The 17,809-nt window shown below is 35.2% G+C and overlaps 1 protein-coding gene across 1 annotated transcript in view; it reads left to right on the top strand.

Moving 5' to 3' along the window:
- The window catches only part of dnah5 (dynein, axonemal, heavy chain 5), a 159,621-nt gene that overhangs the window by 19,272 nt on the left and 122,540 nt on the right, over nt 1-17,809 (top strand). Inside the window, 15 exon segments of the mRNA XM_048152165.1 lie at nt 2,057-2,191; nt 2,350-2,434; nt 3,176-3,315; nt 3,832-4,050; nt 6,235-6,372; nt 6,539-6,715; nt 6,988-7,101; nt 7,979-8,086; nt 8,170-8,292; nt 11,359-11,574; nt 13,878-13,920; nt 13,923-13,984; nt 14,078-14,163; nt 14,527-14,848; nt 16,908-17,114. Of these exon segments, the coding sequence (XP_048008122.1) occupies nt 2,057-2,191; nt 2,350-2,434; nt 3,176-3,315; nt 3,832-4,050; nt 6,235-6,372; nt 6,539-6,715; nt 6,988-7,101; nt 7,979-8,086; nt 8,170-8,292; nt 11,359-11,574; nt 13,878-13,920; nt 13,923-13,984; nt 14,078-14,163; nt 14,527-14,848; nt 16,908-17,114 (2,175 nt within the window).

The following is a 17,809-nucleotide window of genomic DNA, read 5'->3' as shown; positions in this document are numbered from 1 at the left end:
ATGAACAGAAAAAATATCCATATTTAACAAGTTATAAAGTGTGTCAGTTAATTATTTTTATTTTTTTTTTGTAATTTGAATACAGAAGGCGTAGGACATAGTGTAAGCATTTTGAATTGTTAGAGTTTTACACTTTCTTCATAAGTTGAATACGGAAGGCGGTCTGGCCGAAGCTAGATATTTTACATTATAACTACACAAATGCATCTCTTCGCTTCAGAAGGCATTTATTTCCCCCCCCGAAGCCGTGTGGAGTATGTTTATGATGGATGGATGCACTTTCTTTAGCTTCATATCATTGGTCCTGTTCACTGCCATTATAAAGCTTGGATGCATCAGGATATTTATTAATATAACTCTGATTGTGTTCATCAGAAAGAAGAAAGTCATATACAATACACCAAGGATGGCTTGAGGGTGAGTAAAGCTTGAGGTAATTTTCATTTTAAAGTGAATTAATCCTTTAAAGGCTTCTGATGATTGAAACAGATTTTCTTAATTACTATCACAATGCACATTTTGTGTGATTCCAATGCTGAGTTACACTTTTGTTGTAAAGTAGAAATTAGACATTTACATCGTATCAGAACAGTAAACGATTTTTCCAGAAAGTGGCTCTTAGAATGAAGAGTCTTTCAAATCCTCGGAAAGACCAAAGCATGCAAATTTGAGCTTCTGTATCCGGCCCACAAAATGTTGTTTAGTTTATTGGCTCTTTTTTGTTTTTTTTACAGTGTTACCTAGCACCCCAGCCAAGTGACTTTTACTGTCTCACAGCTTTGACGAGGGGCCCAGTCTGCTCTGCCCATTTAAGGCTTTGTTCACTTGTCTTTCTTGTATTCTAATCTGTACAAAGGACCCTAAACATTTCAGCTTTTACTGTCATGAGAAAAGTCGGGATACAACGACAATACTGTGAAGGTCAGTTGGACAGATGATTAGGGCAGTCCAGTCTGGATGACGATTTTCTTACTTGGAGAGCCTCCAATTAAAATTTTTGCTTTTTTTGTATTTTTCTACACTTGGATGTACATATAACGATATCCACTGGGTTGTGACTGTTACTTATTGTCTGCTTGGATGAAGCTAAAGCTACACAATAGTCTGACAAACTTTACATGTAAGATCTCATGGATAACATACATGAACAGAAGTCTGGAGGATGTAAGCCAGAAGTGCAGTCATCGATAATCTCAAACAGTCAGATCACTGCTTTAAAAGTATGTATGATTCCATGTTCTGATGCTGCTTCATTTGCTTTCTATATATGTAAATCTGTATCATGTTACAGTTTGTAACATTTGTCTGTGCTCAGATTTAAAACAGTGTTGAGAGATCTCAGTCTCCTAAGCAGTGAAAGTGTCATGAAACTGCATTGATATATGTACATTTAAAAATATTGTGACTTTAGTACATCTTATGTATGTGTGTATGTTGATGTTATTGAATTCATTATTTGTGGTTCTTCGGTTCTTTTCTGTCCTGTAGAATATGTAAACAAAAAGAGCTTCATTATAGTTTATAATTTTTTTTTTCTTTTTTTTTTTTGTTTCTTTAATTGTTTTCCATTTTTAAGTAAATTTGGACACACTTAATTTTAAGTTGTCCTTAATTAAGTACTGTGTCATTTTAAGAACTTCATGTACTTACTATAGAGTTCCGGTTTGTTTTAGGGTTAGTTGCATGTAATTATACATAAATTATAGTTACTACTATGGTTTCTAAATGTTAAATTTCTTTCCTTTATTTAAACTTTTCAGCTCCAATATAAGAGTCAATATCATAAAAGTTCTACTTTGCATTATTTCTTAAACTTTTTTTTTTTTATTAATTTTTTATTTTTATCCCAAATACTGCTGTCATTACTATCCATTACTAATAAATCTAATAAAACTAATAAATGGAATAAATCAAAATTACTCCTACAGCACTACAGTGTCCTACTACATCTGTTGGATATTAATAGACCACATATAAAAGCATTTAATAAATGGTCAAATTGTGACTATAACACTCCTCATGTATTCTAAAGTGGGTACATCTTCTTATCACACAGCAAAAGCTGAAAGAAGAACGTGAGGCCAAGAGAGCACAGCTTGACAGTAGACATGACTATGTTCTCAGCATTGTGTCCTCTTGTGTTGGTCTGGAGAAGGCTGAAGTTGAAGATGCAATACTGGAGGGCACACAGGTTAACACTATTCCACATACACAATTAAAACAGTCTTAATTTGGTTTTGAAGAGCATGTTCTTTACATTTCATAGTCAGGAAGTCACAGACTGCTAGCATTTGTTAATATAGTGATTACACAAGTTTAATTTTAACAATGTTCTGTCTGATCTTTCAGATTGAGCGGATGGAGCAGTTCTTTGCCGTTGATGGCCTTTCTCACCTCATGTTATACTACCAAGACACAGAGCCTGTGGATGCAGGTTAGTAAAGCCTGTGAATCTCACAATAACGTCCATGTCATAATTTACCCAAATTCCAAAAAAGTAATAATAAAAATTAAATCAACCTAAAGGCTCATTGGAAAAACTTAAAATGGAGATTTTTGCAGAACTCCAAAAACGTACCTATACATATCACTGGATCATTGCAGTTTCTAGCTAAAACTTGCTTGACAGCTCACCTGGTACAGCATTGCATTAGCACTCAGGTATTGAGTCCCCTGAAATGCTGTCACGACAAAAGAGCTCAAAGACTTGTAGAAGCACGTCAAAAAGGCATAGTTACCTCAGCAAATGCATTTTGATCTCACATTGCTTTTGTTGAACTCTATCGATTTGGTTTATGGACTTTTTATTTCAAACTGCCATGATACATACATTCAACGTAATAAAATGTTGCCAGATTCCCATTCAGCTGTTCTGGATCTAACTGAACTCCATTTTAAGGCTACGTAGATATTTCACTTTGAAAGTGTCGCAAAACATCCAAAATGCAAAGTAATATCATTTTGCAGAGATGTCACCACAGGCACATTTTGCCAGTGAACCTGGGTTGAAAAAATGCAATAATGCTCTGGATGTTACTTTGAATTGGTTTGTTTGTTTGTAATTCTCAGTATTCTCTATGATGATTCTTATTAGAGTCTGTAACACTGTACCCTAACCAGACATGCAATAAGATTTCAGCAATGATCAATTTGTCTTTGTGTCTTTGTTTGGTAGCCACATCCTCCTCAGTGAGTCGTGGTAAGAGAGCCAAGGTCTTCGTGACGGAAGGCACAGATGTGGCTCTCACTGGCATTTGTGTATTTTTCACCCGGGCAAACACCTCCAAGCCTATCACATCAGAGAATATCCACAGGGTAAACAGAAACAAGAGAAAATGTGTGAAAAGCAGCCCCTAAGGTTTTCCCAGAAAAATCTCACCATCTGTTAACCATGTCAATAACAAGATCATGTCTATGTATGTATATATTATGTATATTATGTATTAGTATGTATATACTAATATATATATATATATTAGTACTGTTTCTAAAAATGACTTTACCAATTACTACAAGCCAACATTTTTGTAACTTATTGTTTTATACTTCTAAATTCTAACTTATATACTTATAAATTAACTTCTTAATTTATACTAAATTTGCTAGTAAATTAAAAAAAAACATGATTGATTGGTAACAGATTTGCATGACAAACCTCATATAAAATTAATTATATAATATTTAATCTGAACTTTTTATTAAGGTTATGCCTCCTTTTTTAAATTACTATTTGCTGTGTGTAATATTTTTCTTCTTATATGTCATCAAAACAACAACAACACAAGTCTCTTGTGTATGTGTTCAACTTTTCCTCTCTGTTTGCTCTTATAGGATGTGAACTTCAACATGTTGGACACCACGGGTGTTGGTCTGCTGAAAAGTGTGGAGCAGCTGCTGTCAGAGATCTTCATCCCCACTCTGAGGAAGATGAACCACGGCTGGGGAGAGCTAGCAAGCCCGCAGGCTCAGGCTGTCAAGCAAGACTTTATTAGCTCCCTGGACAGCTTTGTCTCTGTGTTAGCTGGGGCACAGGAGAACCTGCAGGAAAAGGTCTCACAAATACAAAAGGACAAAGAGAGAGGCACACTTTTACAATAACATAAACACACTCACGGATTGCACACACTCCATTCTAGTTTTATATTGATCCATGAACTCTCAAAAATGAATTGGATGGTGGATTTGGTCAGGCAGATGAAATATTGGAAATCTGAAGCTATTTTTCTTACCTCTTTTAAGCTTTCAGCCATCAAGATCATTTTTCTTGATTTATAAGATCTTGGATTGTGGTGGGGAGGGGGTTGATCATTTTAAAAGAATGGGTTCTGAACATGATTTCACCAAGTACAAGATGTTCCATGGATCAACATTCCAATCAACTAAACAAATTTGAGTTTACAGTTTGTCAAGTTTAGGCTTATAACCGGGGTTAGGTGCTTCTACGTCAGTGTTATTCACCTATAATTTCCCTCTGATTTTAGGGATAGATTATGGGTAGTGTTCGGTCTAGGGATAGGGATAAGGTTAGGTCTACATTTTCAGACAGGAATGTTGTTCCAGGATCAATAAAATATATTGATCTAGGAGCATTTCTTACTTACATGTCTTATAGTTAGCTTTCAACTCCAATGGTATGACCTTGTCATGCAGATAAACTACTGATATCTGCAAGGTTACCAGAAATCAGATGTTATGCCTAGAATAATGTAGCCTTACCTCAAAAAGTGATTTAGACAGCTTGGCAGCATAAATAAATTTATTTTTATGTTTACTAAAAAACAGACAAAAATGAAAGTTTCACATTAAAGTGGATTGCTTCATTTACTTCTTTTGTAAAGTGCACACTACCAGACAAAAGGTATAATTTTGATTTTATAATGTTTTTGAAAGAAGTTTCGGTAACACTTTGTTTTAGGGTTCAATTCTCACTATTAACGAGTTGCTTATTAGCATGCGCATTTCTAGGATGTTGGCTGTTTATTAGTATAGCACATATTAATTGCATGACCACATTCTACATCCCTTAATTATACCCAATATCTAAACTTAACAACTACCTTACTAACTATTAATAAGCATTAATTAGGAGTTTATTGAGGCAAAAGTCGTAGTTAAAGGTTAGTTCACACAAAAATAAAAATTCTGTCATTGATTACTCACCCTCATGTCGTTCCACACCCGTAAGACCTTCGTTCATCTTTGGAACACAAATTAAGATATTTTTTGATAAAATTTGATGGCTCAGTGAGGCCTCCGCTGACAGCAAGATAATTAACACTTTCCAATGCCCAGAAAGGTACTAAAGACAAATTTAAAACAGTTCATGTGACTTAAACATTTAAACCTTAAATGTTATGAAGCGACAATAATACTTTTTGTGTGCCAAAAACAAACAAACAAAAAAACAACTTTATTTAACAATATCTAGTGATGGCCGATTTCTAAACACTGCTCTATGAAGCTTCTAAGCTTTACGAATCTTTTGTTTTCATATCAGTGGTTCGGAGCGTGTATCAAACTGCCAAAGTCACATGATTTCAGTAAACGAGGCATCGTTACGTCATAAGTATTTCAAAACGTTTCAAAATTTCAGTGGTTCTCATGACTTTGTCAGTTTGATAGCAGTGTTTTGAAAACGCCCATCACTAGATATTGTTAAATAAAGTCATTATTTTGTTTTATTGGTGCGCAAAAAGTATCCCTGTCGCTTCATAACATTAAGGTTGAACCATAGTCACATGGACTGTTTTAAATGTGTCTTTAGTACTATTCTGGGCATTTGAAAGTGTTATTTATCTTGCTGTCTATGGAGGCCTAAGCTAGCAGATTTTATCAAAAATATCTTAATTTATGTTCTGAAGATGAACGGAGGTCTTGTGGGTTTGGAATGACATGAGGGTGAGTAATTAATGACAAAATTTTCATTTTTAGGTGAACTAACCCTTTAATAGGTTAGTTAATGGTGAGGATTGGACCCTATTCTAAAGTGTGACCAAAGTTTCTTATGCTAACCGAGGCTGCATTTATTTGATCAAAAACACAGTAAAACAGTGATATTGTGAAATATATTTTGATATATTTTGAAATGTAACTTCATCCTGTGATGGCAAAGCTGAATATTCAGCAGCCATTACTATAGTCTTTAGTGTCCCAGTGTCATCAGAAATCATTCAAACATTCAATAGACATCTCACGTCCCAAAGTAACATCTGTGAAAACTGTTTGATATTCCAGGTAAACCTACAAGAATGTGAAACGTTTGACTTGAAGACGTTAAAAGGGCCTTCAGATTACACAGCCGTGGCCAACAGCACAGAGGCTCTGGAGAAGATCGAAGCCTGCATGAAAACCTGGATCAAACAGATCGAACAGGTTTCAAATCTGTTACTTTGAACATGCATTTTAGTTTGTTTTATATAACTTTATTGCAATGTGTTCTTGTAATTATGAAACGCTAGAGCTTTCTCAAAGTTTTAACTTTGTGATGTCTTTTATATGCTGTATTCACTTTTCAACCACAGTGTCTTGTGCTCTTAAGGTCCTTGCAGAGAGTGACCAGCTAAGGAAAGAGGCAGATGACCTGGGCCCCCGTGCAGAGCTTGACCACTGGAAGAAACGCATGTCCCGTTTTAACTACCTGCTGGACCAGTTGAAGAGCCCCGAGGTCAAAGCTGTGCTGGGGGTTCTTATTGTAGCCAAGTCCAAACTCATTAAGGTTATTTGATGGTTTATATTATCAGTTAAAATAGTCATTTGCTTCTGGGTGAAAAAGACAGTTACTGGAACATTTACTGTATGCTAAATGTGGAGGTAAATTTGTGTTTTATAATTGTGTTTTTGTGAAATTATGAGGTAAATGTTCCTTTAATTGTTTTTCAATATCACTGAAGAAGTCACAATTATTTTTTTTAAATGTTCAACCCTTTGATTGATCTGTTTTTACAGTTTGAGGTATAATTTTCACCCATAAATTATTTGCCTCTGCAGGTTTGGCGAGAACTAGACATCAGGATCACTGATGCAGCAAATGAGGCCAAAGACAATGTGAAGTACCTGTACACCCTTGAAAAGTTCTGTGACCCGCTCTACAACAGCAACCCTGTAAGGCTTGTTCTGCTACGGTTACTAAATTTGTGCCAGACATAAACGTCAGACATAAACTGTTTATTTTAAAATGTTATTATTGCAATTTCTGGTTGCAGATTATACCCAACATTATTATCTGTAATCATACTGATCACAGTCATGAGTAGAGAATTTAGAAAATGCGTCTATATGAGAAAATCAATCAATATTAATATTAATATTAATATTAATCAAATATTTGTTTTCCCAAAAACAAAAAACAGTCATACAAAGTTAAAAATGTTTATTAAATAGACCATACTTAATCAATATATTTTGTTTAGACATAAGCCAAAATGTTACTTAATGTAGGCCAATATACACTATGTATATATTGCTTTTTAAAAAATAATTTCTCCATAAACAAAAGCAAAAATTAGCAATAATATGAAAGTAGAATTTTGATTTAAGATAAAAAAAATAAATAAATACAAAACAGCTTACATACTATAAATAAAGAGAACTTTAAAAGACCTGAATGTTTATTGAGATGTCTTTTTAAAACATGTATCATATTTTTTGTTCTGTACTAACCAAAATACCACTAGAAAACTGAACAAAACCTACGATTACTTCTGCAGTCAGTAAAGCTAGCAGTACGTTCTGTATCAACAAGCAAAACTTATCAAGTATTGAAATTGTTTGTTTTATTCATTGTTATTTTATGAGGAGTGTTATTGTTTTTTAGATAAACTGAATAGGTTTAAACGCATTACTTAAAAAAAAAAATGGGCCAACCAAGGATGTTTTTTTTTTATGTGTGTGATACAGTATCTAGTTTATAAAGAGTTTATGATAAAGAGTTTTTTACACTCTGTGATATTAGCTGTGTTCTTGGTGCATCTTTATATAGGTGTCCATGGTAGAAGCTATTCCTGGGCTCATAAATGCGATCCGTATGATCCATAGCATCTCTCGTTACTACAACACTTCAGAGAAGATCACCTCCCTTTTTGTCAAGGTAAGATTGAGCTGACACCCAAGATAACAAAATTTAATTTCAGACTTAATACTTTAAACTGGAAATATTATCTATCTCCTTAGGTTACAAATCAAATGATCACCGCCTGTAAAGCCTATATCACAAATAATGGCTCGGCAACCATATGGGATCAGCCACAGGAAGTGGTATCTGAGAAACTCAAAGCTGCCATTCGCTTGAATCAGGTACAATGTGACATTTAGCTGGAGGATGTGCTTATATAAAGTGATTAAGGTCCAGATACCACAGCATTTTTAAAAGGAAAAATGTGTCACATTTTCCTTAGCCTTTAATGTAAGGAATAAAAAGATGACAAATGACACACACACACACACACACACACACACACACACGCGCACACACACACACACACACACACACAAACCTGCCTTTGAACACGACACTTAACCTTCATCCACAGCTTCTTCTCCTATATCTGTCTATCCCATTTTACCAGGAGACAGATTTTGCTAAGCTTTAAAGCTCTGATGTTCATCCCTTGTAGGGAGAGATAAACACAAGAAGAACACATAGCCAGAAGACTTAAACACTTTCCCCCGGTTTCACAGACAAGGCTTAAGCCTAATCCCAGACTAAAATGCATGTTTGAGCTGTTTTAATAGAAAACAACATGTACTGACATATCTTAAAATATGTCAATGCCATTGTTTTGTCTTAAGATACATACCAGTAATGTTTTTTTTTCTAAGGCATGTTTGTAAAAGCTATTTAAATATCCTAATTAAACTAAGGTCTAATCCTGGCATAATCTAAGCCCTGTCTGTGTAGTGTGATATTTATTTATTTATAGCTATCTTACACTCTAAAAAATGTTGGGTTAAAAACAACCCAAGTTGGGTTGAAAATGGACAAACCCAGCAAATGGCTTGTTTTAACCCAGCGGTTGGGTTAAATGTTTGCCCAACCTGCTGGGCAGTTTTATGTAATGAAGGTTCAATCCATTTGCAGCTTTTATTAATAGCAACCACAACAAGGCAAGGGCTGAGACAGAGACATAAACAGGGACAGGCAGAGGTCGAGGCAGGCAGACAGATTTCAGAGTACAGGCAAGGATCAGGGCAGGCAGCAAACAAACACAGTCCAGTAAACAGGCAAGGGTCAGGGCAGGCAGCAGAGAATCACACAGAGATAAACAGTCCAATCGGCAACAGAATAACAATCCACAAAAACGCTCAGAAATGATCACCGGGGCAAATCAAGACGCGATGAGTGTGTCTGTGTGTGTGCAGCTTAAATAGCGTGTGAGTGTGATGTGGTGCAGGGGTGTGCGCAATCAGCCCCAGGAATGAGGGCCTATGGGAAATGTAGTCCGAATGGTAACAAATCAGTATTCCAGTGAGGGCTCCCTCCAGTGGTGCGGGGGAGGAAGTGTGGGAGCCTCACTTTTTTACATTTTATTTAACTAAACTATTGTTTAAAAATGACTGTATTGCTTGCTTAAAATAAACCCAAAGTATGTTGAAAATTAGCATTTATCAATATGTTTAATAAATTAACATTTATTCATATGTTTAATGAATAATAATTAAACAATAAACATTTATTAAATTGCTTATTAATAAATGTTCACCTTTTGATTATTATTGTTGCCTCTAGTAATTATGTGTCTGATTTTTAATTACCAAGCTATTTTGGGTTCATTTTAAGCCAGCCATATAGTAATTTTTAAACAATAGTTGGGTTAAATAAAACTTTTAACCCAACCACTGGGTTAAAACAACCCAATCGCTGGGTTTGTCCATTTTCAACCCAACTTGGGTTGTTTTTAACCCAGCATTTTTCAGAGTGTAGCTTTCAACTTCAATGTCATGACTTGTAAAGCCAATAAACTCTGTAATTTTACCTGCAAACTTCCCAGAAATGGAAATGACTTTATACCTAGAAAAGTAGTCCTAAATCAAATGTATGATTTAGACTTCTAGATTTAAACAGCTTAATAAACTTTATTTTCATTTAGCAAAAATGCAAGCTTCACATTAAAGTGGCTTCATTTGCTTCTTTTTGTTCATCTGCTGAACACTGCCTTTGAACACAACACTTTAAGGCTCTGTTTACACATGGTATTAAGATGCGTTTTGGACGATCAGATCACAAGTGGACGGCGCTAAATTGAGCTTGTCCACTTTCCACCACTTCCAGAGGTAGCCAAAAACGCATTCGACTGGATTGCTTTCGTAGTGTACATGCTCATGTGGTCGGATGCTTTCAAACAGCCACAAAAGATGCCTTCTCTCTGCCTACTGACATAATGCGTAAACATTATGGGAAGCACACTTGCTAGACGGGATTTGGCTGAAGACCCAAGTTTGGTTTGAAGATGAAAAACATACCAAGCATAATATTCTCTCGCCATTCCTGATTTCTATCACACTCTCGCAGTGTGGGTGTGGTCTTGTGGCTGTCAGAGCAGAAACGAAAGCTGATGTTCTCCATATGTTTCCCGTCATCTCCGTGCATGCTCATATGCAAATTAAGTTTATTTTGTCCATTAGATCGAAAGATCTGGAAAAAAAAACCATACATTTGCCCGCCCATAGACACTCCCCTCGACAGAAGTGGTTGAAAGTGGACAAAAGAGACGGATTAAAATAACAGGTGTAAACAGGGATGTGCGTGCCTCGTCTTCTTGTGATCCGATCGACCAAAACACATCTTAAAGGGGTGGTTGATTATGCTTTCACTTTTTTAACATTAGTTAGTATGTAATGTTGCTGTTAGAACAACATCTGCAAAGAAATGGCGCTCAATGCTCAATGCAAAGGGGGATATTTTCTTATACAGAAATTGCTTTTTAAGTACTACAGCAAATGGCTGGTAGGGACTACAACAAGCTTCTTCCCGGTTTGGTGACATCACAAACCCCAATATTTACATAAACCCTGTCCCCGGGAACACGCAACAAAGGGGGTGAGGCCATGTTGGCCTGCTTTAGAGAAGAGGAAGTTTTGTTGTAGTAGAGCATTGTTGCCATGCCTTCATTTTATGCCAGATTTTATCTCATCTTCAAGGCTCTGATGTGCATCCCTTGTAGGAAATGTGAACACAAGAAGAGAACAAATAAGTTACACACAAGCAGTGATTAATAGTGTATTTCTTTTGGGATGAGTAGTGGAATAGTAGTTATTAGTAAAATAGTAAAATATAGATATATTGAATTTATTGATTGTTGCTTTAGAAAAAAAGTGTCTACTGCATGAATAAAATGTAAATATTTGTGTTCAATATTTCAGGAATACCAGAAGTATTTCCAAAAAACCAAGCAGAAGCTAGAGGAGAATCCGTCGGAGCGTCAGTTTGACTTTAGCGAGATGTACATCTTTGGCAAGTTTGACACGTTTCAGCGACGGCTGAACAAAATCCTAAACATGTTTAGCACCATTACCACCTACAATGCCCTTCAGGACTCCAAAATTGAGGGACTGGAAACCATGGCAACCAGATTTCAGGTATCATGGCAATGACATAGTAATCAGTGTGGTCTATTTTTAGATTTGCACAGAAGACAAAAGAACATATCCTCAGAATACCCTGAAAATACTGTAATTACTGAAGTAAGGATAGGTTGTCTTCTTTAATGACATTTAAATGTTTAATTTGGATGAGCCATTTGTCAGTGAACTAAATGAACTGTATAACCTGAGATTTAATGAAAGGTAGTCAAACACCTCAGTCTGTGCAGTCATTGTAAGATATTCACAAGAGCTATATTATACACAATAGGGGGTATAATTAGAATTTATTAAGATGATTGTAATGTACTGTTCATAATGGTGATGTGTAATAAGTCTCATAGGGTGAATACCATTAAAGTGAGACACTTTTGAATAGTTTGCCATTGCTGTAGTACTCCAAATGATTACATCTATGTATTTCCATAATAGTTGAACATAATCCAGATTTCCAGTAAGGGAAGAATATACACACAAGGATAAATAACTGCTTCTCATTCCAAATGAGTAAAATTGTGATAACGTTTGATTCAATGAGTAAGCATTTTCTGACTGTAATTAGCATTGTTAACATAAGTGGTATTTGTTCTGTTTGCTGCCACCTGTGGACAGACTGCAGATATGCAAGCGAAATGGGAGGTAACTGTGAAGGAATAACTTGTTTTTAATATAATGCATGTCTCATTATGAATTGTTAACTTGCATGGGTTGGGAACATAACTTTAACTTAAAAGTAGAATCTGACCTTTCATGCTGATCTGACATCAGTATTATGGTTATTTTTATAATGATGAATTATGTGATTTTGGCTGGCAGACTGGTCCTGGATTTGCATGAAAGGGCAAATGTTACCTGTAGCTTCAACCTAGTATTGTCGTACTGTGAGTCCATTAACATTCATCGCATCTCTTTATTCCAGTCACAAGATTATTTATTCATTTTTGTGTCCATGGAAACAAAGTTCAGACCCAGAGGGCTCCATGCTCCAGGAGAACTGAATAATTGAACAAAAGCTGATAAAGATCTACTGCTAACTCCTGTTCTTTGTGAAAGTTGACAGTCTGTAGGAGTCAATTAATATTTTACAGCAAACTGCTCCTTTTGGGCATTTAAGGTGTTCTGGTGCACACAGCTGAGTGCTGTTGTAGCAAACGACTGAACATTTATCTTTCCAACTGGGAATGTTTTCGGTACAAGATCTGCTCATTGTTGTTTTTATCAAGAGCCAATAGTCTGTCATCACACTTATTCTTATATTATTCCAAGCCCATACACTTGGAACACAAAAGGCATTTTCAAGAAGATTCATGCTGTGGTAATGCTTTAGAATACTGTTCCAGCATTAATGAATAACATGAACAAATGAGAAACATACTATTAACACTACTAACAAGAAACTCTTATCTTATTATTAATGAATTAGTAAGCAATAGTGCTCAGTTGAATGTGGTATTTCACTATTAGCTAATCAATAACTACCATATTTTTTCATACCTCCCAGAGGACTACTAAGAACTACTATATACAGGTTCATAATTAACATGAATAATGCATATAATCCAAATAATTAGTAATTCCTTTTGAAGAATTTGGTAGTACTTGGGTCACTAGTGGGTTACCATGTTCTTCACTTTAGAATTAATTATACATTATGCATTATTCATATTAATTATGAACCTGTATTTAGTAGTTCTCTGGGAGGTATGAAAAAAATATAGTAGTTACTGATTAGCTAATAGTGAACAACCACATTCATCTGAGCATTATTACTAAATTGTTAATCAGAGTTTCTTGATAGTTAATAGTATTGACCAGAGTGTTAATAATGCATTACTTATTTGTTCCTGTGTAGTTATTCATTAATGATGGAACAGTATTCTAAAGTGTTACTCATGCTGCTCTTTACTTGGCAAAGAAAGCATATTCTATGGACTGTAAATTTCCAAAATGGTGCTATAAAAGTAGTCTGGAAGTCTTTATTGAAAACCTTGCCCTCTAAATATGTCGTACATAAATATATCTCACACTATCACATGGCTTCAGAAGACATGGAATTTAGCTCACAATCTGTATGGACTACTAAGAGCTTGATAGCCACTGGTTACTGTGTGTGTGTGTGTTTTTTTTTGTTTTTTGTTTTAAATGAAAAAGAGCGGTGTAAACACTTACACATGGGTGAATAAAGGATGACAGAATAATAGATTTTCATTTTTAGATGAACCATTTCTATTCCAATCTTACAATCTGACAGCTGTCCGTTTCTTTGATATTACTAATTATGTTGGCCTCTGTATGTCCAGGCCATTGTGTTGACCATGAAGAAAAAACAGTACAGTTTCCTGGACCAAGAAGGACTGACTTTGATCAGGACTATGATGAATTTTGTAAACAAACTAGTGAACTACATGTAAGAATCTTTTTAGTTTTGTAGTTTTTATTTTATTACTTTAATTTTATTTAAAACAATTTCTTATACTTTATTCTTAAATATTCCTTCTAGATCCAACTGAAAACTTTCATGGACAACACCTTTGACAAAATTCAAAATACTGAGCGGGCTTTACATGTTCTCAAGAAATTTGAAAGGTAATATCTGATTTTTTTGCTTAGTTTAGTTTACAAAAATAACAAGGGTTATATATCATTCAGAATTTTGGGGTCTATGTGTTTTTTTAAATGTTGTTGTTGCTGCATCTATTTAATCAAAATGACAGTAATATTGTTATATTTTATTGCAATTTTAAATAACTGTTTTCTATTTAATATATATATATATAGAGAGAGAGAGAGAGAGATATTGTAACGTATTCCTCTGATTGCAAAGGAGTCACATGATTCTTCACATATTCTAATACTCTGAGTTGGTGCTTAAGAAACAGTTCTTATTTTTCAACATCAAAAACAAAAACACAAACTTGCTGACCTCTTTTTTTTATATATATTCACCAGGCTTGGCATCCCAGACTTGGGCATCAGTGAGAAGTACCAGAAGATTCTGCAAAACTTTGGCAGGGACATTGAGATGATCTCTCGAATTTACACCAAACAGAAAACAGACCCCCCCATCGCTCCAGACCTCCCTCCAATCGCGGGGAAGATTGTGTGGGCTCGGCAGCTGTACAGCCGCATCCAGGAGCCCATGGATCTTTTCCAGCAGCTTCCTGGGATACTCAGCACCCCAGATGCCAAGCCCATCATTCGAAATTACAATCGGGTGGCCAAGGTGTTGCTGGAGTTTGAAGTGCTTTATCATCAGAGCTGGATGGCACAGGTCAGTTATCTTATCAATTCAAAATAGAGTGCAATTAGAGCTGCTGTGCATCCAAAATTATATACCAGTTATCACTGTAAAGCTGCTTTGACATAATCTGCATTGTAAAAAGTGCTATATAAATAAAGGTGACTTGCAACAGTGCCTGGCGCCTTTTTCAGTGGCGTTGGTTCCGGAAGTGTTTTTTTCCATTCATTTTTCCCATACGAATTGTAAAAAAAAGTCTTCATTAAAGGTGCCATCGAACGTTTTTTTACAAGATGTAATATAAGTCTAAGGTGTCCCCTGAATGTGTCTGTGAAGTTGCAGCTCAAAATACCCCATAGATTTTTTTTTTATTTTTTTTTTAACTGCCTATTTTGAGGCATAATTAAAAATGTGCCGATTCAGGCTGCGGCCCCTTTAATTGCTCGCGCTCTCTGCCCCCTCCCAAGCTCTCGACTCTATCATTGCATAAACAAAGTTCACACAGCTAATATAACCCTCAAAATGGATCATTACAAAGTGTTCGTCATGCAGCATGTCTAATCGTGTAAGTATGGTATTTATTTGGATGTTTACATTTGATTCTGAATGAGTTTGATAGTGCTCTCTGGCTAACGGCTAATGCTACACTGTTGGAGAGATTTATAAAGAATGAAGTTGTGTTTATGCATTATACAGACTGCAAGTGTTTAAAAATGAAAATAGCGACGGCTCTTGTCTCCGTGAATACAGTAATAAATGATGGTAACTTTAACCACATTTAACAGTACGTTAGCAACATGCTAACGAAACATTTAGAAAGACAATTTACAAATATCATGTTATCATGGATCATGTCAGTTATTGTCACTCCATCTGCCATTTTTCGCTGTTGTCCTTGCTTGCTTACCTAGTGTGATGATTCAGCTGTGCACAGATCCAGACATTAATACTGACTGCCCTTGTGTAATGCCTCGATCATGGGCTGGCATATGCAAATATTGGGGCATACACCCCGACTGTTACGTAACAGTCTGTGTTATGTTGAGATTTGCCTGTTCTTCAGAGGTCTTTTAAACAAATGAGATTTATATAAGAAGGAGGAAACAATGGAGTTTGAGACTCACTGTATGTCATTTCCATGTACTGAACTCTTGTTAATTAACTATGCTGAGGTAAATTCAATTTTCAATTCGATGGCACCTTGAAAGGGTTATAACCCATGAACCAAGCCAACCAGCTGAGGTGAATCATAACACTACAAACTTTGATATGAAGCAAAAAAGTTAAAAATTGGACAAAAAGACAACAGTAAAGAGACTGTGCACTTAACAGCTTTAGTAATGAAAAGAACTACAATTCCATGAATCATTGCGAACTGCAGAATCAATTTAAAAACAATGGAGAAATATAAACCTACTCATTTACAAAATGTTGATTATATATATATAAAAAAAAAAACAATATGTTTTTAGTTTATTGCAAAATATGAATATTACGAGATTATTAATCAATGGTATTTGCTTCTGCTGAAGCCATCGGTCTGCATTATTTTGGCTTATTTTTAAAATAATCATGTTTAACAGTGGAATATATATATAAACATTGAGAGTGTAGAGAGATAAACTCGATTACGTCATTCGCAGTCCTTTGGTAATTATTTTGGCATGTGTTGCTTATTTCAACTCTCTGGTTGGTAGAATTTTCTGTATAGCATCATCGGTACTGTAGTTTTTCACCAGATATTCCACTGTTAAACATGATTATTTTAAAAATAAGCAAAATAATGGAGGCCGATGGCTTCAGCAGAAGCAAATACCATTGATTAATAATCTCGTAGCTCAGTAGGGCTTTCTTTAAAGGTTTATACGTTACCATTCAAAATCATTTTCCTTATGGAGAAAATGAATTGAGTTTTTACTTTCGGAACCCGACTATTGCACCCTATAAGGTACTCTTGACTACTTGCTTTAGACTTGTTTAGTTTTTTGCTCATGGGCCACTTTCACTTAGTGATGCATTTGAATTATTAAATTTATTACCCTGTAACTGTTAATTTCTTTACTTTTCTTCATATTTATCCATCTTCCTATAGAATGAGGCAGTTAAAGTGGGGCTGCAAGCCTCTTTGCTGGTCAAGAGTCCAGAAACTGGGGAGCTGCATGTGAACTTTGACCCCCAGATCCTGACCCAGATTCGAGAGACAGACTGCATGCTAGGAATGGGACTTGAGATTCCACCATTTGCAACCATCTTGCAGCAGAAAAAGGATGTTTTCAAAAAGAACTACAATAAACTTCAGGTATATCTATTTTTTTATAGCCTATCTATCCTTGTTGTACAACAATGCACTATGTCCACTCTTTAGTACTTTTGTTGCTATGTATTAGTGAAGTAATCAGTCAGGATTACTTAATTGAGAACATACCATCCCATTATAGAAAAAAATAGGGTTACACTTTATTTTGATGGTCCCCTTTAGATATTCTGTTGACTATAAGTAACATTGCACCTACATGTCAACTCAGTGTAATTAATGTTTCATTGACCCATTCAATAAAGACGGTCACTTGCTTCGTTCTTGAGTGAATCAGCCGTTGCCTTAAACAAATCGGTTGAATGAATGACTCACTCATTAAGACAGTGACTTGCTGCCACCTACTGGCAGTTTTAGTTTCATATTTTAAGTACATTTAATTAAAAAGTTAAAATTACAAATCATTTCATATTTAAACAATATTGAATTACATTTATGTAGATTAATTGTAAATGCAGTGTAAATATATTATTGACACTTCTGATGCTGCTTCTTTGTCACCTATTACAAAGATGGATTTTGTTTGATTGATAACAGCCATACACTGTGTTATTGTTGTAATTGAATTTAATTTGAATGTTAGAACTTTACATAAAAGGTGATGCATACATATAATAAGTTTAGAAAAATATGACCTTATATGTAAATGCTCCTAGAAATCAATTTAAGGTGGTAAATAA

The sequence above is a fragment of the Megalobrama amblycephala genome, linkage group LG13 (genome assembly GCF_018812025.1).
Source record: "Megalobrama amblycephala isolate DHTTF-2021 linkage group LG13, ASM1881202v1, whole genome shotgun sequence".
Lineage (NCBI taxonomy): Eukaryota > Metazoa > Chordata > Actinopteri > Cypriniformes > Xenocyprididae > Megalobrama > Megalobrama amblycephala.
This window is presented reverse-complemented; position numbering and strand designations above follow the sequence as displayed.